Source organism: Oncorhynchus mykiss, chromosome 15 (assembly GCF_057628025.1).
Source record: "Oncorhynchus mykiss isolate SJ-2025 chromosome 15, ASM5762802v1, whole genome shotgun sequence".
Lineage (NCBI taxonomy): Eukaryota > Metazoa > Chordata > Actinopteri > Salmoniformes > Salmonidae > Oncorhynchus > Oncorhynchus mykiss.
Genome location: NC_143036.1, coordinates 69,644,354 through 69,669,210, shown reverse-complemented (window position 1 = coordinate 69,669,210; position 24,857 = coordinate 69,644,354). Strand labels below are relative to the sequence as shown.

The 24,857-nt window shown below is 47.1% G+C and overlaps 1 protein-coding gene across 1 annotated transcript in view; it reads left to right on the top strand.

Moving 5' to 3' along the window:
* Positions 1–24,857, top strand: part of LOC110513021 (exocyst complex component 4) — a 234,029-nt gene that overhangs the window by 126,177 nt on the left and 82,995 nt on the right. The window contains exon 11 of the mRNA XM_090199128.1: positions 9,695–9,917. Within this exon, the coding sequence (XP_090055254.1) occupies positions 9,695–9,917 (223 nt within the window). The remainder of the gene's footprint in view (positions 1–9,694; positions 9,918–24,857) is intronic.

The following is a 24,857-nucleotide window of genomic DNA, read 5'->3' as shown; positions in this document are numbered from 1 at the left end:
CTTCCACCTTCTGACAGTTACTGTAGCTCCTGTACCCTACTGCTACTGTGGAGGTGGCTTCCACCTTCTGACAGTTACTGTAGCTCCTGTACCCTACTGCTACTGTGGAGGTGGCTTCCACCTTCTGACAGTTACTGTAGCTCCTGTACCCTACTGCTACTGTGGAGGTGGCTTCCACCTTCTGACAGTTACTGTAGCTCCTGTACCCTACTGCTACTGTGGAGGTGGCTTCCACCTTCTGACAGTTACTGTAGCTCCTGTACCCTACTGCTACTGTGGAGGTGGCTTCCACCTTCTGACAGTTACTGTAGCTCCTGTACCCTACTGCTACTGTGGAGGTGGCTTCCACCTTCTGACAGTTACTGTAGCTCCTGTACCCTACTGCTACTGTGGAGGTGGCTTCCACCTTCTGACAGTTACTGTAGCTCCTGTACCCTACTGCTACTGTGGAGGTGGCTTCCACCTTCTGACAGTTACTGTAGCTCCTGTACCCTACTGCTACTGTGGAGGTGGCTTCCACCTTCTGACAGTTACTGTAGCTCCTGTACCCTACTGCTACTGTGGAGGTGGCTTCCACCTTCTGACAGTTACTGTAGCTCCTGTACCCTACTGCTACTGTGGAGGTGGCTTCCACCTTCTGACAGTTACTGTAGCTCCTGTACCCTACTGCTACTGTGGAGGTGGCTTCCACCTTCTGACAGTTACTGTAGCTCCTGTACCCTACTGCTACTGTGGAGGTGGCTTCCACCTTCTGACAGTTACTGTAGCTCCTGTACCCTACTGCTACTGTGGAGGTGGCTTCCACCTTCTGACAGTTACTGTAGCTCCTGTACCCTACTGCTACTGTGGAGGTGGCTTCCACCTTCTGACAGTTACTGTAGCTCCTGTACCCTACTGCTACTGTGGAGGTGGCTTCCACCTTCTGACAGTTACTGTAGCTCCTGTACCCTACTGCTACTGTGGAGGTGGCTTCCACCTTCTGACAGTTACTGTAGCTCCTGTACCCTACTGCTACTGTGGAGGTGGCTTCCACCTTCTGACAGTTACTGTAGCTCCTGTACCCTACTGCTACTGTGGAGGTGGCTTCCACCTTCTGACAGTTACTGTAGCTCCTGTACCCTACTGCTACTGTGGAGGTGGCTTCCACCTTCTGACAGTTACTGTAGCTCCTGTACCCTACTGCTACTGTGGAGGTGGCTTCCACCTTCTGACAGTTACTGTAGCTCCTGTACCCTACTGCTACTGTGGAGGTGGCTTCCACCTTCTGACAGTTACTGTAGCTCCTGTACCCTACTGCTACTGTGGAGGTGGCTTCCACCTTCTGACAGTTACTGTAGCTCCTGTACCCTACTGCTACTGTGGAGGTGGCTTCCACCTTCTGACAGTTACTGTAGCTCCTGTACCCTACTGCTACTGTGGAGGTGGCTTCCACCTTCTGACAGTTACTGTAGCTCCTGTACCCTACTGCTACTGTGGAGGTGGCTTCCACCTTCTGACAGTTACTGTAGCTCCTGTACCCTACTGCTACTGTGGAGGTGGCTTCCACCTTCTGACAGTTACTGTAGCTCCTGTACCCTACTGCTACTGTGGAGGTGGCTTCCACCTTCTGACAGTTACTGTAGCTCCTGTACCCTACTGCTACTGTGGAGGTGGCTTCCACCTTCTGACAGTTACTGTAGCTCCTGTACCCTACTCCTACTGTGGAGGTGGCTTCCACCTTCTGACAGTTACTGTAGCTCCTGTACCCTACTCCTACTGTGGAGGTGGCTTCCACCTTCTGACAGTTACTGTAGCTCCTGTACCCTACTGCTACTGTGGAGGTGGCTTCCACCTTCTGACAGTTACTGTAGCTCCTGTACCCTACTGCTACTGTGGAGGTGGCTTCCACCTTCTGACAGTTACTGTAGCTCCTGTACCCTACTGCTACTGTGGAGGTGGCTTCCACCTTCTGACAGTTACTGTAGCTCCTGTACCCTACTGCTACTGTGGAGGTGGCTTCCACCTTCTGACAGTTACTGTAGCTCCTGTACCCTACTGCTACTGTGGAGGTGGCTTCCACCTTCTGACAGTTACTGTAGCTCCTGTACCCTACTGCTACTGTGGAGGTGGCTTCCACCTTCTGACAGTTACTGTAGCTCCTGTACCCTACTGCTACTGTGGAGGTGGCTTCCACCTTCTGACAGTTACTGTAGCTCCTGTACCCTACTGCTACTGTGGAGGTGGCTTCCACCTTCTGACAGTTACTGTAGCTCCTGTACCCTACTGCTACTGTGGAGGTGGCTTCCACCTTCTGACAGTTACTGTAGCTCCTGTACCCTACTGCTACTGTGGAGGTGGCTTCCACCTTCTGACAGTTACTGTAGCTCCTGTACCCTACTGCTACTGTGGAGGTGGCTTCCACCTTCTGACAGTTACTGTAGCTCCTGTACCCTACTGCTACTGTGGAGGTGGCTTCCACCTTCTGACAGTTACTGTAGCTCCTGTACCCTACTGCTACTGTGGAGGTGGCTTCCACCTTCTGACAGTTACTGTAGCTCCTGTACCCTACTGCTACTGTGGAGGTGGCTTCCACCTTCTGACAGTTACTGTAGCTCCTGTACCCTACTGCTACTGTGGAGGTGGCTTCCACCTTCTGACAGTTACTGTAGCTCCTGTACCCTACTGCTACTGTGGAGGTGGCTTCCACCTTCTGACAGTTACTGTAGCTCCTGTACCCTACTGCTACTGTGGAGGTGGCTTCCACCTTCTGACAGTTACTGTAGCTCCTGTACCCTACTGCTACTGTGGAGGTGGCTTCCACCTTCTGACAGTTACTGTAGCTCCTGTACCCTACTGCTACTGTGGAGGTGGCTTCCACCTTCTGACAGTTACTGTAGCTCCTGTACCCTACTGCTACTGTGGAGGTGGCTTCCACCTTCTGACAGTTACTGTAGCTCCTGTACCCTACTGCTACTGTGGAGGTGGCTTCCACCTTCTGACAGTTACTGTAGCTCCTGTACCCTACTGCTACTGTGGAGGTGGCTTCCACCTTCTGACAGTTACTGTAGCTCCTGTACCCTACTGCTACTGTGGAGGTGGCTTCCACCTTCTGACAGTTACTGTAGCTCCTGTACCCTACTGCTACTGTGGAGGTGGCTTCCACCTTCTGACAGTTACTGTAGCTCCTGTACCCTACTCCTACTGTGGAGGTGGCTTCCACCTTCTGACAGTTACTGTAGCTCCTGTACCCTACTCCTACTGTGGAGGTGGCTTCCACCTTCTGACAGTTACTGTAGCTCCTGTACCCTACTGCTACTGTGGAGGTGGCTTCCACCTTCTGACAGTTACTGTAGCTCCTGTACCCTACTGCTACTGTGGAGGTGGCTTCCACCTTCTGACAGTTACTGTAGCTCCTGTACCCTACTGCTACTGTGGAGGTGGCTTCCACCTTCTGACAGTTACTGTAGCTCCTGTACCCTACTGCTACTGTGGAGGTGGCTTCCACCTTCTGACAGTTACTGTAGCTCCTGTACCCTACTGCTACTGTGGAGGTGGCTTCCACCTTCTGACAGTTACTGTAGCTCCTGTACCCTACTGCTACTGTGGAGGTGGCTTCCACCTTCTGACAGTTACTGTAGCTCCTGTACCCTACTGCTACTGTGGAGGTGGCTTCCACCTTCTGACAGTTACTGTAGCTCCTGTACCCTACTGCTACTGTGGAGGTGGCTTCCACCTTCTGACAGTTACTGTAGCTCCTGTACCCTACTCCTACTGTGGAGGTGGCTTCCACCTTCTGACAGTTACTGTAGCTCCTGTACCCTACTGCTACTGTGGAGGTGGCTTCCACCTTCTGACAGTTACTGTAGCTCCTGTACCCTACTGCTACTGTGGAGGTGGCTTCCACCTTCTGACAGTTACTGTAGCTCCTGTACCCTACTGCTACTGTGGAGGTGGCTTCCACCTTCTGACAGTTACTGTAGCTCCTGTACCCTACTGCTACTGTGGAGGTGGCTTCCACCTTCTGACAGTTACTGTAGCTCCTGTACCCTACTGCTACTGTGGAGGTGGCTTCCACCTTCTGACAGTTACTGTAGCTCCTGTACCCTACTGCTACTGTGGAGGTGGCTTCCACCTTCTGACAGTTACTGTAGCTCCTGTACCCTACTGCTACTGTGGAGGTGGCTTCCACCTTCTGACAGTTACTGTAGCTCCTGTACCCTACTGCTACTGTGGAGGTGGCTTCCACCTTCTGACAGTTACTGTAGCTCCTGTACCCTACTGCTACTGTGGAGGTGGCTTCCACCTTCTGACAGTTACTGTAGCTCCTGTACCCTACTGCTACTGTGGAGGTGGCTTCCACCTTCTGACAGTTACTGTAGCTCCTGTACCCTACTGCTACTGTGGAGGTGGCTTCCACCTTCTGACAGTTACTGTAGCTCCTGTACCCTACTGCTACTGTGGAGGTGGCTTCCACCTTCTGACAGTTACTGTAGCTCCTGTACCCTACTGCTACTGTGGAGGTGGCTTCCACCTTCTGACAGTTACTGTAGCTCCTGTACCCTACTGCTACTGTGGAGGTGGCTTCCACCTTCTGACAGTTACTGTAGCTCCTGTACCCTACTGCTACTGTGGAGGTGGCTTCCACCTTCTGACAGTTACTGTAGCTATTTTACTCTGCTGCTGCTATAGTTTTTTCTAATTTATGGGCAATTCACAACATATATTGTGATGACATTTTTTTTTTAACAAATCTAAATAAACTTTGTTGTACAATTAAAGGTTTTCAAACACTCAGCAATAATCGAATGGATTTGGGGTTTGTGCAATGATACCCAGGCTAAATATAATCCTTCCACAACCATAATACCCATTCATTATTTTATTATTTTATCAAAATAGTTTGATCTGCTTTTTTTTGCTATTGTCACTGATTTGGCTTTCAAGTCAGTCTATGAAAATGTACCTTTTGTTACAAATTTAACCAGAACCATACACAATCCACATTCACTAATCATGACTAACTTATTGTAGCAGGCATTAGGCTATAGAAAATTAGCACAGGTCTCATCAACAATCTCTCAACCACAAGCCCATGTGCTATTGAGTAGCCAGCTAATCTTTATATTTCAAGTTTAGCCAACTTGGCTCTATTTTCTAGCTAACAAGGTTGACAGTTGAATTGTTATGAACACACCCTTCTGTCTGTCTCCATCTGTCTGAACAGCGTGCTATTCTGTCCACTCTGTTCAGATGTTGAAATCAAGTGTGTTTAGTATTTCTCAGAATGACAGTGAGTTGACAATTCCTTATATATTGTTTTTTTATTGCACATTTATAAAACACAGACTTGACAGCTAGTATAAAAGTCTTTGGTTAAAACACTGCTAGCGGTACGTGGTACAGCAACCCCGCGCACGACAAACTGAGCTTTCATTTTCCAGAACCAATGTTCGTTGCTACTCCGGTTTTAGTAGTGTCTGCTCTGTGTGCAGTTTGAGGAGTTGAGACATAAAAAGGCTATCGGTAGAGAAGGGAACTTCTCTTCTCTGACAATAAAATAAAGTCTCTGTGTTTCGGTGTCCATATGATGCAAAACATTGTGTTTCGGTGACCTCAGATGCAAAACATTGTGTTTCGGTGACCTCAGATGCAAAACATTGTGTTTCGGTGACCTCAGATGCAAAACATTGTGTTTCGGTGACCTCAGATGCAAAACATTGTGTTTCGGTGACCTCAGATGCAAAACATTGTGTTTCGGTGACCTCAGATGCAAAACATTGTGTTTCGGTGACCTCAGATGCAAAACATTGTGTTTCGGTGACCTCAGATGCAAAACATTGTGTTTCGGTGACCTCAGATGCAAAAAATCAAGTTGAAACCGCTTCTCAGAGAGGAAGAAGGAATCTCATATTTGTTGTTGTGAGTGGCAGGGGGAGGGGCTGCCACTCACTGTGTGTGTGTGTGTGTGTGTGTGTGTGTGTGTGTGTGTGTGTGTGTGTGCACAGAAGGGAGCGAAGGAGGCGAGACCAAAAAGACTACATGAAAACAACATTGTGATCCAGGCATGTGGAATATCATGCAGCCCTACTGTGGAGGTGGCTTACAACTTTTGAAGATACAATGGGTCATTAGACTTATGTAAATATGTTTGTTGCCTGGCAACAGCCTGCTTGGCTACAGAGTGTGTGCGTGGGCATACGTGTATGTGTGTAAAGTAGGTAGAATGCCACAAAGTTGGCACCAGACTGTAGTATTAATTGAATGGACTTAATGCCATCATCAACATTCCTTTGAATGTTATCAGCCAATTTGATAAATATGTTACCTGGTTGTTAGGTCAATGTCTGGGTTAGCACCTGCACGTTAGCTAAGCGTCTGGACAAGCAGTTGAGTTACCTCAGTTGACTGCATGGTGACACAGGGCCAAGTCCTGAGGCTCAGCTCCAGATGGTTATTTGGACAGAGAGCGGCTTCGACTGCATCCATCCGTCCTCTCCCCAACATTATTCAAACGTTATCGCTCTCACCAACTAAAATCCATCTGTGCTCACACACACCAATCCAGATCCATCAACTTGCTGTGCATATTGAGACAATGACAATCGTAACAGGACATGATGTATCTTCTTGGTCTTCATGGAACGTTGACGCTGCAACTTGGGTTCTCGATCAATAACAACAACAAAAAATGCACATTTATTAAACGTTGTCAGCACTAATTATATTTAGAGTTATTGAGGGGTATTTAGTGATGTTCTGTGTATTTTAAGATGGGCTGGATGCCTGGTAGTCATTGTAGGCTCAACTTAAATTAGTCTACTATAGAATTTTTAGGAGACCTCTCCTTTTCTCTTACAGTTCACCTCTCTCACAGTTCAACTCTCTCACTCTCTCTCTCTTACCCCCCCTTGCTGTCCCCCACTATAGACACCTAGAGCCTTCTACAGAGCCTTCTCTAGCCCTGCTGTCCCCCACTCTAGACACCTAGAGCCTTCTACAGAGCCCTCTCTAGCCCTGCTGTCCCCCACTCTAGACACCTAGAGCCTTCTACAGAGCCCTCTCTAGCCCTGCTGTCCCCCACTCTAGACACCTAGAGCCTTCTACAGAGCCTTCTCTAGCCCTGCTGTCCCCCACTCTAGACACCTAGAGCCTTCTACAGAGCCCTCTCTAGCCCTGTTGTCCCCCACTCTAGACACCTAGAGCCTTCTACAGAGCCTTCTCTAGCCCTGTTGTCCCCCACTCTAGACACCTAGAGCCTTCTACAGAGCCCTCTCTAGCCCTGCTGTCCCCCACTCTAGACACCTAGAGCCTTCTACAGAGCCCTCTCTAGCCCTGTTGTCCCCCACTCTAGACACCTAGAGCCTTCTACAGAGCCTTCTCTAGCCCTGCTGTCCCCCACTCTAGACACCTAGAGCCTTCTACAGAGCCTTCTCTAGCCCTGTTGTCCCCCACTCTAGACACCTAGAGCCTTCTACAGAGCCCTCTCTAGCCCTGCTGTCCCCCACTCTAGACACCTAGAGCCTTCTACAGAGCCTTCTCTAGCCCTGCTGTCCCCCACTATAGACACCTAGAGCCTTCTACAGAGCCTTCTCTAGCCCTGCTGTCCCCCACTCTAGACACCTAGAGCCTTCTACAGAGCCCTCTCTAGCCCTGCTGTCCCCCACTCTAGACACCTAGAGCCTTCTACAGAGCCTTCTCTAGCCCTGCTGTCCCCCACTCTAGACACCTAGAGCCTTCTACAGAGCCTTCTCTAGCCCTGCTGTCCCCCACTCTAGACACCTAGAGCCTTCTACAGAGCCTTCTCTAGCCCTGCTGTCCCCCACTCTAGACACCTAGAGCCTTCCACAGAGCCCTCTCTAGCCCTGCTGTCCCCCACTATAGACACCTAGAGCCTTCTCTAGCCCTGCTGTCCCCCACTATAGACACCTAGAGCCTTCTACAGAGCCCTCTCTAGCCCTGCTGTCCCCCACTCTAGACACCTAGAGCCTTCTACAGAGCCTTCTCTAGCCCTGCTGTCCCCCACTCTAGACACCTAGAGCCTTCTACAGAGCCTTCTCTAGCCCTGCTGTCCCCCACTCTAGACACCTAGAGCCTTCTACAGAGCCTTCTCTAGCCCTGCTGTCCCCCACTCTAGACACCTAGAGCCTTCCACAGAGCCCTCTCTAGCCCTGCTGTCCCCCACTATAGACACCTAGAGCCTTCTACAGAGCCTTCTCTAGCCCTGCTGTCCCCCACTATAGACACCTAGAGCCTTCTACAGAGCCTTCTCTAGCCCTGCTGTCCCCCACTCTAGACACCTAGAGCCTTCTACAGAGCCTTCTCTAGCCCTGCTGTCCCCCACTCTAGACACCTAGAGCCTTCTACAGAGCCTTCTCTAGCCCTGCTGTCCCCCACTCTAGACACCTAGAGCCTTCTACAGAGCCCTCTCTAGCCCTGTTGTCCCCCACTCTAGACACCTAGAGCCTTCCACAGAGCCCTCTCTAGCCCTGCTGTCCCCCACTCTAGACACCTAGAGCCTTCTACAGAGCCCTCTCTAGCCCTGCTGTCCCCCACTATAGACACCTAGAGCCTTCTACAGAGCCCTCTCTAGCCCTGCTGTCCCCCACTCTAGACACCTAGAGCCTTCTACAGAGCCTTCTCTAGCCCTGTTGTCCCCCACTATAGACACCTAGAGCCTTCTACAGAGCCCTCTCTAGCCCTGTTGTCCCCCACTCTAGACACCTAGAGCCTTCTACAGAGCCCTCTCTAGCCCTGCTGTCCCCCACTATAGACACCTAGAGTCCAGACTTTCTCCTTCCTTCCTTCCTTCCTTCCTTCCTTCCTTCCTTCCTTCCTTCCTTCCTTCCTTCCTTTCGTTCGTTTGTTATTTCTTTTTCCCCTCCCGCTTTCTTCCCTACCTCACTTTCTCCTTCCTTCCATTGCTCCATAGTTCCAACTCTGAATAGATCTGTCCCCCTTCACCCTGACGTGAAGGATTTGATTAATTTGTGTATTTGTGTGTGTTAAGCTGTTAAGGACACACTCACTCTTGCGTGGAGGTGTGTGTGTGTGTGAGACAGGCCTAGTGATTATCAGTGATTCCTTGACAGATGAGGTGTGTATGGTGCTCCCCAGCCCTTACATTGCTGTGTGAACCTATCTGACCAACTCGACAGCTAGTTAAACACTCACCCATGTAGATCGGAGGACGCCAGTGTTTTCAAGGACTTATCCTGAGCAGTTTGTCCAAGTTGTCCTGGAAACATCCTGCCACGTTATCGCCCTTTAACCCTTAACTTTTCTAAAAGTATGAATACAGTCTGCACTCCAATTATTCTCTCCAAATGAGTTCCCAATACTACCACTCATTCCAGTAACGCAATTCCCCTCTGTTTATTTAATGGGAATACATTATCACCTCCTTATCATGGGTGTTACAGCATCTGTGTACTGCAGCTAGTGGAACTACTTCTTACGTTCCTAGAGGGGTTAAATGCGGAAGACACATTTCAGTTGAAGGCATTCAGTCGTACAACTGACGAGGTATCTCCCTGTCCAGGCTAACATTGCTGTAGCCTTCCTGTACAGTTTCTCTAACGATGGCTCAAGGTTCTCTAACGTTGCACTAACATTCCTGTCCCGTCTCTGTTTCTCCCCATAGGTTTATCCAGGCTAATGTTGCCGCAACGTTCCTCTCCACTCTCTCTAACGTTCCCTCAACATTGTCCCCCCCAAGGTTCATCAATGAGACAGAGCAGAACATGGGTTCACCGGGGCAGGCCAAGCAGTGCCAGCTCCGGACCTTCCTGACCTACTACATCAACGACCTGTTCCTGCACCAGGTCAGAACAGAGATCAACAAGGAGATCCGGGCCGTCAGCAAGACAGCAGACCCACTGAAAGTCCTGGCTAGTGCCGATACTATGAAGGTCCTGGCGGTGCAGAGGCCCCTGCTGCAGGTGAGGGGGGCCGGGAACACATACTCGCAGGACACACACACACACTCGCAGGACGGACACACACACATTCGCAGGATGGACACACACACACTCGCAGGACGGACACACACACACACTCGCAGGACGGACACACACACACACTCGCAGGACGGACACACACACTCGCAGGACAGACACACACACACTTGCAGGACGGACACACTCGCAGGACGGACACACACACACTCGCAGGACGGACACACACACACACACTCGCAGGACACGCATATTCACAAGTGGGTACATAATATGATATGGTAAACATGGAAATCATACAACTGTCTGTGTGGACATATTTATACAGACATGTATGCTTACTTACTTCTGCTCATACTTTGTTTCCTGTTCACAACCTATTCACAACCTGTTCACAACCTATTCACAACCTGTTCACAACCTATTCACAAGATCAACATTCTTCTTAATTTATGTTATGGTGTACATTTCCATTTGAGTCATTTAGCAGACGTTCTTATACAGAGAGACTTACAGTTGGTGAATTCATCAGTTAGTATACGGCCAGGTAATAGTTTCCTCTGGACTTTGTGAGGTTTCCACAGCCACCTCTCTCGCTCTCTCTCTCGTTCTCTCTCTCATTCTCGCTCTCTCTCGTTCTCTCTCTCATTCTCTCTCTCTCTCGTTCTCTCTCATTCTCTCTCTCGCTCGTTCTCTCTCATTCTTGCTCTCTCTCATTCTCGCTCTCTCTCGTTCTCTCTCTCGTTCTCTCTCTCGTTCTCTCTCTCGTTCTCTCTCGTTCTCTCTCTCGTTCTCTCTCATTCTTGCTCTCTCTCATTCTTGCGCTCTCGCATTCTCTCTCTCTCTCGTTCTCTCTCTCGTTCTCTCTCTCGTTCTCTCTCATTCTTGCTCTCTCTCATTCTCGCTCTCTCATTCTCTCTCTCATTCTCGCTCTCTCTCGTTCTCTCTCTCATTCTCTCTCTCATTCTTGCTCTCTCTCATTCTTGCTCTCTCTCATTCTTGCTCTCTCTCATTCTCGCTCTCTCTCGTTCTCTCTCGCTCACAAATTTTCTCTTATACACACATACACACACACACACAGTGATACTTGGCAGCCACCCACCTATCTCACAGAATCATAATTGTCTCTGAAACAGCATTTGATTCTCCCTGACCCCGTAGAAGCAGTTAATTGGTGGTTATAGAATATAGACACACACACACACACACCCCGGTACCCATTTCCTCCAGCACAGGAAGTGGGCCTATCATCTCCATGGATACCACTTACTGCTCATGCTCACCTAGCACCTCCCCTATTAAAGATGAGATCAATCATGAGATCGATCACTTCTCACAGCAATGTGTTCCCCAGATCAGATATGTAACAGTGGATGTTGAATCTCAAAGCTAGTGTCTGTGAATACTCTACAGTAGTGTATAAAGAAGGAGTCTTCTCTGCCGACACATTGACCGTTACCATAAATACCTACACTGTTGATTCTTCTTCTTCAGTGTCTACCTGCATGTTTAGGCTATAGGCTATGGCTGTGTTAATGTGTGGATGCTACTGTTTGTGTGTGTGTGTGTGTGTGTGTGTGTGTGTGTGTGTGTGTGTGTGTGACTGTGTATATGTGTGCGTGTACCTGTTTTAGTCAATTAGTCCAGAGATGGTGAAGTGTCATCTAGAATACAGAGATGGCGAAGGGCCGTCTAGAATACAGAGATGGCGAAGGGCCGTCTAGAATACAGAGATGGCGAAGGGCCGTCTAGAATACAGAGATGGCGAAGGGCCGTCTAGAATACAGAGATGGCGAAGGGCCGTCTAGAATACAGAGATGGCGAAGGGCCGTCTAGAATACAGAGATGGCGAAGGGCCGTCTAGAATACAGAGATGGTGAAGGGCCGTCTAGAATACAGAGATGGTGAAGGGCCGTCTAGAATACAGAGATGGCGAAGGGCCGTCTAGAATACATGTGGCCCTCCGAGTGAGTTAAAGGGTAAGAGACATTATGTGGAATCTGTCACCATAAATGTTTCTGTGTGTGTCTATTTGTATTTATTATGGATCCCCATTAAGCAGCTACTCTTCCTGGGATCCAGCAGTTTATACAATTTTAAAAACATAACAATACATTCACAGATTACACAACACACTGTGTGTCCTCAGGCCCCTACTCCACCACTACCACATATCTACAGTACAAAATCCATGCGTATGTGTGTATAGTGTTTATGTTAGTGTGTGTGTGTGTGTGTGTGTGTGTGTGTGTGTGTGTGTGTGTGTGTGTGTGTGTGTGTGTGTGTGTGTGAGAATGTCCAGTGATTTTTTTATTTTTTTTTTCATTTAGAAATAGAAAATACATAGAAAATACAAGTCAGCTGGATGTAATGATGTCAGCTGGATGTAATGAAGTCAGCTGGATGTAATGAAGTCAACTGGATGTAATGATGTCAGCTGGATGTAATGAGGTCAGCTGGATGTAATGATGTCAGCTGGATGTAATGATGTCAGCTGGATGTAATGAAGTCAGCTGGATGTAATGAGGTCAGCTGGATGTAATGATGTCAGCTGGATGTAATGATGTCAGCTGGAAGTAATGAAGTCAGCTGGATGTAATGAAGTCAGCTGGATGTAATGAGGTCAGCTGGATGTAATGAGGTCAGCTGGATGTAATGAGGTCAGCTGGATGTAATGAAGTCAGCTGGATGTAATGAAGTCAGCTGGATGTAATGAAGTCAGCTGGATGTAATGATGTCAGCTGGATGTAATGAAGTCAGCTGGATGTAATGAAGTCAGCTGGATGTAATGAAGTCAGCTGGATGTAATGATGTCAGCTGGATGTAATGAGGTCAGCTGGATGTAATGAAGTCAGCTGGATGTAATGAAGTCAGCTGGATGTAATGAAGTCAGCTGGATGTAATGAAGTCAGCTGGATGTAATGATGTCAGCTGGATGTAATGAAGTCAGCTGGATGTAATGAAGTCAGCTGGATGTAATGATGTCAGCTGGATGTAATGATGTCAGCTGGATGTAATGATGTCAGCTGGATGTAATGAAGTCAGCTGGATGTAATGATGTCAGCTGGATGTAATGAAGTCAGCTGGATGTAATGAAGTCAGCTGGATGTAATGATGTCAGCTGGATGTAATGAGGTCAGCTGGATGTAATGATGTCAGCTGGATGTAATGATGTCAGCTGGATGTAATGATGTCAGCTGGATGTAATGATGTCAGCTGGATGTAATGATGTCAGCTGGATGTAATGAGGTCAGCTGGATGTAATGAGGTCAGCTGGATGTAATGAGGTCAGCTGGATGTAATGATGTCAGCTAGAAGTAATGATGTCAGCTGGATGTAATGATGTCAGCTGGATGTAATGAAGTCAGCTGGATGTAATGAAGTCAGCTGGATGTAATGAAGTCAGCTGGATGTAATGATGTCAGCTGGATGTAATGAGGTCAGCTGGATGTAATGATGTCAGCTGGATGTAATGAAGTCAGCTGGATGTAATGAGGTCAGCTGGATGTAATGAAGTCAGCTGGATGTAATGATGTCAGCTGGATGTAATGAGGTCAGCTGGATGTAATGAAGTCAGCTGGATGTAATGAAGTCAGCTGGATGTAATGAAGTCAGCTGGATGTAACGAGGTCAGCCGGATGTAACGAGGTCAGCCGGATGTAACGAGGTCAGGGTGATGTCGTGATTTCAGCGGGATGTAATGATGTCACACCAACAACAACAAAAACGATAGTGTCTAATAAAACAAGTGTTACTCATTAATACATTTACTTACAACAGCCAGTGTGCTCTCCCACCTCTCAGGCAGCTTGTGAAAGCCAGCATGGATAGAATGCAATAATGGACTAATATTTGCCAAATTGTAATAATTCTCATGTCATCATCATTTATTCCAACAACACTGTTTCCATCATCATTTGTCGCAATAAAGTTCGACCCAAAAAATCCCCCCCCGTCGAACAGATGACAATGTTGTCGTCTGCCATTTCCATTGCACCTGTCACAATGATTTTATTTTGTGACATTGCATTTGACGGAAGAACCTGGGTCAATGGAAACCTGCCTCGTGTGTGTGTGTCTCTCTCTCTGTGTGTGTATGTGTGTGTCTCTCTCTCTGTGTGTGTATGTGTGTGTGTCTCTCTCTGTGTGTGTATGTGTGTCTCTCTCTCTCTCTGTGTGTGTATCTCTCTCTGTGTGTGTATGTGTGTGTCTCTCTCTCTGTGTGTGTATGTGTGTGTCTCTCTCTCTGTGTGTCTCTCTTTCTGTGTGTGTGTCTCTCTGTGTGTGTGTGTGTGTATCCACTCCAGAATGTGTATGTAGGTGTGTTTTAAGACAGTGTGTGTATCCACTCCAGAATGTGTATGTAGGTGTGTATTAAGACAGTGTGTGTATACACTCCAGAATGTGTATGTAGGTGTGTATTAAGACAGTGTGTGTATACACTCCAGAATGTGTATGTAGGTGTGTATTAAGACAGTGTGTGTATCCACTCCAGAATGTGTATGTAGGTGTGTTTTAAGACAGTGTGTCTCTGCCCCTCTGTCTTTGTTAACTCTCCATTCAGAGTGAGAGAACACTGACAGTTCATTACAGCTCCTGGCTCGGAGTTCACTGGCGTTTGTTTACGATTATGACTTCTCCTTAACGAGGACTGCGGCATCTTGCTAATTACACTGCTAGGCTAATGAGCCTCTCTCCAGTTAGCGGGAGCTCCATAAAACGCTCCTTTTGTTTGGGGTTTTGGCTTTTTTAATTACGCCAATCAAAGAGGCCTGCCTGCTCCTTCCTCAACTGCCAGATACGCACATACAAGACCCAGGCCCTCGTGTGTGTGTGTGTGTGTGTGTGCGTACGTGCGAGAGAAGTCCAACCGATCCCCACTGTGTCCTGGCTGGTTGGGCTCAGTGTGACAGCGGGCCACTACTTTTAATGGGCTACTCCAGTCCTCAGTGCTCCCTGCTCACTCAAGATGGCAGGTGGCTTTATGGAGGAAAGAGACTGAAGGAGATGATACATGTCCCAGAGGTGGACAGCTATAGAACAATACATCCTTCTGTATCAGTGTTTTAAAGGGAAGCTGCTGTAGGTTAAAGGAGCTGTTCTTGCCGTTTAGATCATCACATTCCTTGTACGTGTTGGGTCTTTCTCAGGCCTAATGTAGATGGGAAATGGTGCATGCCTGCTGTTTGGGGGGGGGGGGGGGACACACACAAGTGTGTTCCTACAGCAGGTGTTCTAAGAGTGGGGCCACACCACTGGCACTTGAACCAATGGGCTGAAGGGATAGAGAGACACATGTTGATACACTACATTAAACACACTCTCTACCTTGGCTGCCATCACACAGGAAACGGCAGGGGACCCCATTTATAGGTGCACCTGCCATCCACTCCACCACAACACACATGTATGTACATGGGGTTAGGGGGAAGGCATTAGTGGACATACCTGGTGGACACACAGAGTGGGTTGCTGTGTTTTGGCCGTGGGGGGAGATGTTGCTCCATCTAGACTCACATACAGCTGGGTAGCATTGTCATGGGGAGATGTACTGTACCACCACACTGTAGTGTTAGCTGTTACCATATAGGACAACACACCCTGGGATATCACGGGACGCCGTGGTTAAATACAGGTCACTACTAGGCATTTACATCTTTACCTTTCTAGACCATTTGATATGTTATCTAGAGACATGGGCTCTGATACCATACAGGAACGATACATTATCTAGAGACATGGGCTCTGATACCATACAGGAACGATACGTTATCTAGAGACATGGGCTCTGATACCATACAGGAACGATACATTATCTAGAGACATGGGCTCTGATACCATACAGGAACGATACATTATCTAGAGACATGGGCTTTGATACCATACAGGAACGATACATTATCTAGAGACATGGGCTTTGATACCATACAGGAACGATACATTATCTAGAGACATGGGCTTTGATACCATACAGGAACGATACATTTTAGTGTGTGAATGATATACAGTGCATTCAGAAAGTGTTCAGACCCCTTGACTTTCTCCACATTTCGTGGAGAATTACAGCCTTATTCTAAAATGGAATAAATAAATATCCTCAGCAATCTACACACAATACCCCATAACGACATCACAATACCCCATAACAACATCACAATACCCCGTAACGACATCACAATACCCCGTAACGACATCACAATACCCCGTAACGTCATCACAATACCCCGTAACAACATCACAATACCCCGTAACGACATCACAATACCCCGTAACGACATCACAATACCCCGTAACGACGAAGCGAAAACAGGTTTTTTAGAATTGTTGTATTTACCTTATTTACATAAGTATTCAGACCCTTTGCTATGAGACTCGAAATTGAGCTCAGGTGCATCCTGTTTCCATTGATCATCCTTGAGATGTTTCTTCAACTTGATTGGAGTCCACCTGTGGTAAATTCAATTGATTGGACATGATTTGGAAAGGCACACACATGTCTATATAAGGTCCCACAGTTGACAGTGCATGTCAGAGCAAAACCCAAGACATGAGGTCAAAGTAATTGTTGGTGGAGAATTATTTAAGGTCCCCAAGAACACAGTGGCCTCCATCATTCTTAAGTGGAATAATTTTGGAACCACCAAGACTCTTCCTAGAGCTGACCTCCCGACCAAACTGAGCAATCGGGGGAGAAGGGCCTTGGTCAGGGAGGTGACCAAAAACACGATGGTTTCCAGAGTTTCTCTGTGGAGATGGGAGAACCTTACAGAAGGACAACCATCTCTGCAGTACTCCATCAATCAGGCCTTTATGGTAGAGTGGCCAGACGGAAGGCACTCCTTAGTAAAAGGCACATGACAGTCCGCTTGGAGTTTGCCAAAAGTCACCTAAATACCATGAGAAACAAGATTTTCTGGTCTGATGAAACCAAGATTGAGCTCTGTGGCATGAATGCCAAGTGTCATGTCTGGACGAAATTTGGCACCATCCCTACGGTGAAGTATGGAGGTGGGAGCATCATGCTGTGGGGATGTTTTTCAGCGGCAGGGACAGGGATCGAGGCAACGATTAACGAGCTTCAACAAAGTACTGAGTAAAGGGTACTTAGAATACTTATGTTAATGTGATATTTCTGTTTTATAAATGTTTGTTAAAAAATGTCTATAAAACAGTTTGGTTTGTCATTATGGGGTATTGTGATGTCATTATGGGGTATTGTGATGTCATTATGGGGTATTGTGTGTAGATTGATGAGGGGGGGGAGAAACATTTAATACATTTTAGAATAAGGCTGTAACGTAACAAAATCTTGAAAAAGTCAAGGGGTCTGAATACCTTCCCTAATGCACTGTATGTCAGTATATAGCACACAAATTCTGAATATCTCTCTCATATGGGCAGTCAATGAACTCTGACCTGATGATACTGACATGGGCTTGTGACTTTAGAGGGGGGTCAAGGTGAATGTAACACCCCAGTCCTGGAAAGAGACCTGATAACACATCCAACCGACATCATGTTTTCATATAGCAGCCATACCATAATAATAGTAATGATATGTTAAACATCCTCCCTATCACTAGGCCCCAGCAGTGTGTAAGGTGAGAGTGTGTATGATAGTAATGATGATATTAATATGAGACTGTATGGTTATCAGTCGGCCAGGACACAGGCCCTATGATAACACCAGTGTCATTTTAGTCCAGTATGTAGCGTGTATGATCCAATCATGTGTCTTTGTGATAACATGGACCCAGGTGATTGGTCAGAAGGCCCAGCAGGGGTTATAAATAAGAAAGAGGCATGTATACTCTGTCTCTCTCTCTTCTGTTGTTGCTCCTTCCTCTTGTTCTCCTCTCCCTGCCTGTTTACTGGTCATCTTTTTTCATTTCGTTTAACCCTCCTACCCTTTCTCTCCCTCTACCTTCCTTCCTTCCTCCTTCTCTCTCTCTCTGGTTAGTGGTGGTAGCAGTGTGATGCTATCTGTTCAGTGGTCCTGTTCCCCCTGATTGATTTATTTAATTAGTCTCCTCTATCCAGGAGGGTGGTCACTCTACAGACCAGAACTGGAGATTGGCTCCATTAATCTCTTGGATGGGGGTCCCTATACACACACACACACACACACACACACACACACGTACACACACACACACGTACACACACACACACGTACACACACGTACACGCACGTACGCACACGCACACGTACACACACACACGCACAAACACACGTACGCACACACACGCACAAACACACGTACGCACACGTACACACACACACACGTACATACACATACACATACACACACACTGGAGGCAGAGGCATGCATTCACACATACCAGGGTGATGAAGCCACCACTGAATCATATCCAGTAATTTTGCTCTTGAAATAATGTTGTGACGTTATGTCCATGTCTCCTGTTGAGACGTTATGTCCATGTCTCCTGTTGTGACGTTATGTCCATGTCTCCTGTTGTGACGTTATGTCCATGTCTCCTGTTGAGACATTATGTCCATGTCTCCTGTTGAGACGTTATGTCCATGTCTCCTGTTGTGACGTTATGTCCATGTCTCCTGTTGTCCTGTTGTGACATTATGTCCATGTCTCCTGTTGTGACGTTATGTCCATGTCTCCTGCTGTGACGTTATGTCCATGTCTCCTGTTGTGACGTTATGTCCATGTCTCCTGTTGTCCTGTTGTGACATTATGTCCATGTCTCCTGTTGTGACGTTATGTCCATGTCTCCTGTTGTGACGTTATGTCCATGTCTCCTGTTGTGACGTTATGTCCATGTCTCCTGTTGTGACGTTATGTCCATGTCTCCTGTTGTCCTGTTGTGACATTATGTCCATGTCTCCTGTTGTGACGTTATGTCCATGTCTCCTGTTGAGACGTTATGTCCATGTCTCCTGTTGAGACGTTATGTCCATGTCTCCTGTTGAGACGTTATGTCCATGTCTCCTGTTGTGACGTTATGTCCATGTCTCCTGTTGTGACGTTATGTCCATGTCTCCTGTTGTGACGTTATGTCCATGTCTCCTGTTGTGATGTTATGTCCATGTCTCCTGTTGAGACATTATGTCCATGTCTCCTGTTGTGACATTATGTCCATGTCTCCTGTTGAGACGTTATGTCCATGTCTCCTGTTGTGACGTTATGTCCATGTCTCCTGTTGTGACGTTATGTCCATGTCTCCTGTTGTGACGATATGTCCATGTCTCCTGTTGAGACATTATGTCCATGTCTCCTGTTGTGACGTTATGTCCATGTCTCCTGTTGTGACGTTATGTCCATGTCTCCTGTTGTGACGTTATGTCCATGTCTCCTGTTGTGACGTTATGTCCATGTCTCCTCTTGAGACGTTATGTCCATGTCTCCTGTTGTGACATTATGTCCATGTCTCCTGTTGAGACATTATGTCCATGTCTCCTGTTGTGACATTATGTCCATGTCTCCTGTTGAGACGTTATGTCCATGTCTCCTGTTGAGACATTATGTCCATGTCTCCTGTTGTGACGTTATGTCCATGTCTCCTGTTGTGACGTTATGTCCATGTCTCCTGTTGTGACGTTATGTCCATGTCTCCTGTTGTGACATTATGTTCATGTCTCCTGCTGTGACATTATGTCCATGTCTCCTGTTGTGACATTATGTCCATGTCTCCTGCTGTGACATTATGTCCATGTCTCCTGTTGAGACATTATGTCCATGTCTCCTGCTGTGACATTATGTTCATGTCTCCTGTTGTGACGTTATGTCCATGTCTCCTGTTGTGACGTTATGTCCATGTCTCCTGTTGTGACGTTATGTCCATGTCTCCTGTTGTGACGATATGTCCATGTCTCCTGTTGTGACATTATGTCTATGTCTCCTGTTGAGACGTTATGTCCATGTCTCCTGTTGTGACGTTATGTCCATGTCTCCTGTTGAGACGTTATGTCCATGTCTCCTGTTGAGACGTTATGTCCATGTCTCCTGTTGTGACGTTATGTCCATGTCTCCTGTTGAGACGTTATGTCCATGTCTCCTGCTGTGACATTATGTCCATGTCTCCTGTTGTGACATTATGTCCATGTCTCCTGTTGTGACATTATGTCCATGTCTCCTGGTGTCCTGTTGTGACATTATGTCCATGTCTCCTGCTGTGACATTATGTCCATGTCTCCTGCTGTGACATTATGTCCATGTCTCCTGTTGTGACATTATGTCCATGTCTCCTGTTGTCCTGTTGAGACGTTATGTCCATGTCTCCTGCTGTGACATTATGTCCATGTCTCCTGTTGTGACATTATGTCCATGTCTCCTGTTGTCCTGTTGTGACATTATGTCCATGTCTCCTGCTGTGACATTATGTCCATGTCTCCTGTTGTGACATTATGTCCATGTCTCCTGTTGTCCTGTTGAGACATTATGTCCATGTCTCCTGCTGTGACATTATGTCCATGTCTCCTGTTGAGACATTATGTCCATGTCTCCTGTTGAGACATTATGTCCATGTCTCCTGCTGTGACATTATGTCCATGTCTCCTGTTGAGACATTATGTCCATGTCTCCTGTTGTGACATTATGTCCATGTCTCCTGCTGTGACATTATGTCCATGTCTCCTGCTGTGACATTATCTCCATGTCTCCTGTTGTGACATTATGTCCATGTCTCCTGTTGTCCTGTTGTGACATTATGTCCATGTCTCCTGCTGTGACATTATGTCCATGTCTCCTGCTGTGACATTATCTCCATGTCTCCTGTTGTGACATTATGTCCATGTCTCCTGTTGTCCTGTTGAGACGTTATGTCCATGTCTCCTGCTGTGACATTATATCCATGTCTCCTGTTGTGACATTATGTCCATGTCTCCTGTTGTCCTGTTGTGACATTATGTCCATGTCTCCTGCTGTGACATTATGTCCATGTCTCCTGTTGTGACATTATGTCCATGTCTCCTGTTGTCCTGTTGAGACATTATGTCCATGTCTCCTGCTGTGACATTATGTCCATGTCTCCTGTTGAGACATTATGTCCATGTCTCCTGTTGAGACATTATGTCCATGTCTCCTGCTGTGACATTATGTCCATGTCTCCTGTTGAGACATTATGTCCATGTCTCCTGTTGTGACGTTATGTCCATGTCTCCTGCTGTGACATTATGTCCATGTCTCCTGTTGTGACGTTATGTCCATGTCTCCTGTTGTGACGTTATGTCCATGTCTCCTGTTGTGACGTTATGTCCATGTCTCCTGTTGTGACGTTATGTCCATGTCTCCTGTTGTCCTGTTGTGACATTATGTCCATGTCTCCTGCTGTGACATTATGTCCATGTCTCCTGTTGTGACGTTATGTCCATGTCTCCTGTTGAGACGTTATGTCCATGTCTCCTGTTGTGACGTAATGTCCATGTCTCCTGTTGTGACGTTATGTCCATGTCTCCTGTTGTGACGTTATGTCCATGTCTCCTGTTGTGATGTTATGTCCATGTCTCCTGTTGTCCTGTTGTGACATTATGTCCATGTCTCCTGTTGTGACGTTATGTCCATGTCTCCTGTTGAGACGTTATGTCCATGTCTCCTGTTTTGACGTTATGTCCATGTCTCCTGTTGTGACGTTATGTCCATGTCTCCTGTTGTGACGTTATGTCCATGTCTCCTGTTGTGACGTTATGTCCATGTCTCCTGTTGAGACGTTATGTCCATGTCTCCTGTTGAGACATTATATCCATGTCTCCTGTTGTGACGTTATGTCCATGTCTCCTGTTGTGACGTTATGTCCATGTCTCCTGTTGTGACGTTATGTCCATGTCTCCTGTTGTGACGTTATGTCCATGTCTCCTGTTGTGACATTATGTTCATGTCTCCTGCTGTGACATTATGTCCATGTCTCCTGTTGTGACATTATGTCCATGTCTCCTGCTGTGACATTATGTCCATGTCTCCTGTTGAGACATTATGTCCATGTCTCCTGCTGTGACATTATGTTCATGTCTCCTGTTGTGACGTTATGTCCATGTCTCCTGTTGTGACGTTATGTCCATGTCTCCTGTTGTGACGTTATGTCCATGTCTCCTGTTGTGACGATATGTCCATGTCTCCTGTTGTGACATTATGTCTATGTCTCCTGTTGAGACGTTATGTCCATGTCTCCTGTTGAGACGTTATGTCCATGTCTCCTGTTGTGACGTTATGTCCATGTCTCCTGTTGAGACGTTATGTCCATGTCTCCTGCTGTGACATTATGTCCATGTCTCCTGTTGTGACATTATGTCCATGTCTCCTGTTGTCCTGCTGTGACATTATGTCCATGTCTCCTGTTGTGACATTATGTCCATGTCTCCTGTTGTGACATTATGTCCATGTCTCCTGTTGTCCTGTTGTGACATTATGTCCATGTCTCCTGCTGTGACATTATGTCCATGTCTCCTGTTGTGACATTATGTCCATGTCTCCTGTTGTGACATTATGTCCATGTCTCCTGTTGTCCTGTTGAGACGTTATGTCCATGTCTCCTGCTGTGACATTATGTCCATGTCTCCTGTTGTGACATTATGTCCATGTCTCCTGTTGTCCTGTTGTGACATTATGTCCATGTCTCCTGCTGTGACATTATGTCCATGTCTCCTGTTGTGACATTATGTCCATGTCTCCTGTTGTCCTGTTGAGACATTATGTCCATGTCTCCTGCTGTGACATTATGTCCATGTCTCCTGTTGAGACATTATGTCCATGTCTCCTGTTGAGACATTATGTCCATGTCTCCTGCTGTGACATTATGTCCATGTCTCCTGTTGAGACATTATGTCCATGTCTCCTGTTGTGACGTTATGTCCATGTCTCCTGCTGTGACATTATGTCCTTGTCTCCTGCTGTGACATTATGTCCATGTCTCCTGTTGTGACATTATGTCCATGTCTCCTGTTGTCCTGTTGTGACATTATGTCCATGTCTCCTCCTGTGACATTATGTCCATGTCTCCTGCTGTGACATTATCTCCATGTCTCCTGTTGTGACATTATGTCCATGTCTCCTGTTGTCCTGTTGAGACGTTATGTCCATGTCTCCTGCTGTGACATTATGTCCATGTCTCCTGTTGTGACATTATGTCCATGTCTCCTGTTGTCCTGTTGTGACATTATGTCCATGTCTCCTGTTATGACATTATGTCCATGTCTCCTGTTGTCCTGTTGAGACATTATGTCCATGTCTCCTGCTGTGACATTATGTCCATGTCTCCTGTTGAGACATTATGTCCATGTCTCCTGTTGAGACATTATGTCCATGTCTCCTGCTGTGACATTATGTCCATGTCTCCTGTTGAGACATTATGTCCATGTCTCCTGTTGTGACGTTATGTCCATGTCTCCTGCTGTGACATTATGTCCATGTCTCCTGCTGTGACATTATGTCCATGTCTCCTGTTGTCCTGTTGTGACATTATGTCCATGTCTCCTGCTGTGACATTATGTCCATGTCTCCTGTTGTGACATTATGTCCATGTCTCCTGTTGTCCTGTTGAGACGTTATGTCCATGTCTCCTGCTGTGACATTATGTCCATGTCTCCTGACTCTGTGTGTGTGTGTGTGGATTCTGTACAAGCCAAGGCCAAACCAAAGCCATAATCACATTAAACAACCAATCCAAGCTGTTTGTTCACTGTGGGATGTTAAGTGCCGTTCAGATTCGTTACCAGCCAGCCTATTCCCTACATAGTGCACTTCTTTTGACCAGCACCTATAGGGTTCTGGTGATGAGTAGTGCACTGTATAGGGAATAGAAGGCCATTTTGGGACACAGCCCAGTAATGTATCCATTGAAGGGTGTTTGTGTTAACCTCTTGACTGGGGCTGGATGGAACGCTGATTACATCTGTAGCCACGTCATTTGCCGGAGTGCACCCTGAATTACAGATGTGTTCATATGCCAATGGTCTGCTAATGAATTTGACCTTTTTAATTTCCCTCTGCTTATTTACATGCACACACACACACACTATCCCACCTTCCCACCCTGCCACCCCCACAAATGGTTGTCTAATGACACTGACCTTTTTATTCGGTGTGTTTGTTGATGTGTTTATCAGCTGCCTGCTGATTGGCTCCTGCGGTGGTGGGTTGGGAAGCCCATTATGAAGTACCTCTCACTGCCGGGGGGACAACAACAGGCAATCACAGAACAATCCCCAGTTAGCTGCATTGTGTTGATGTGTGATTGGGACCACAGGACTCCTCTGGGTGTCTGAGAGAGCACAGGACGAAGGTGGGGAGACAGCCTGGGTGTCTGAGGGAGCACAGGACGAAGGTGGGGAGACAGCCTGGGTGTCTGAGGGAGCACAGGACGAAGGTGGGGAGACAGCCTGGGTGTCTGAGGGAGCACAGGACGAAGGTGGGGAGACAGCCTGGGTGTCTGAGGGAGCACAGGACGAAGGTGGGGAGACAGCCTGGTTGTCTGAGGGAGCACAGGACGAAGGTGGGGAGACAGCCTGGGTGTCTGAGGGAGCACAGGACAAAGGTGGGGAGACAGCCTGGGTGGATGTACACACACATTGGACACACACGTGGATCCACACATTTGAACACAGATATTTTACATTCTCAGACACAGGCTCAACCCAAAACTGTGGACACAGATTTACCTATAAACACACACCCCACAGGTTTACCTATAAACACACAAACCCCACAGGTTTCCCTATAAACACACAAACCCCACAGGTTTACCTATAAACACACACCCCACAGGTTTACCTATAAACACACACACCCCACAGGTTTACCTATAAACACACACCCCACAGGTTTACCTATAAACACACACCCCACAGGTTTACCTATAAACACACACCCCACAGGTTTACCTATAAACACACACACACCACAGGTTTACCTATAAACACACACACACCACAGGTTTACCTATAAACACACACCCCAC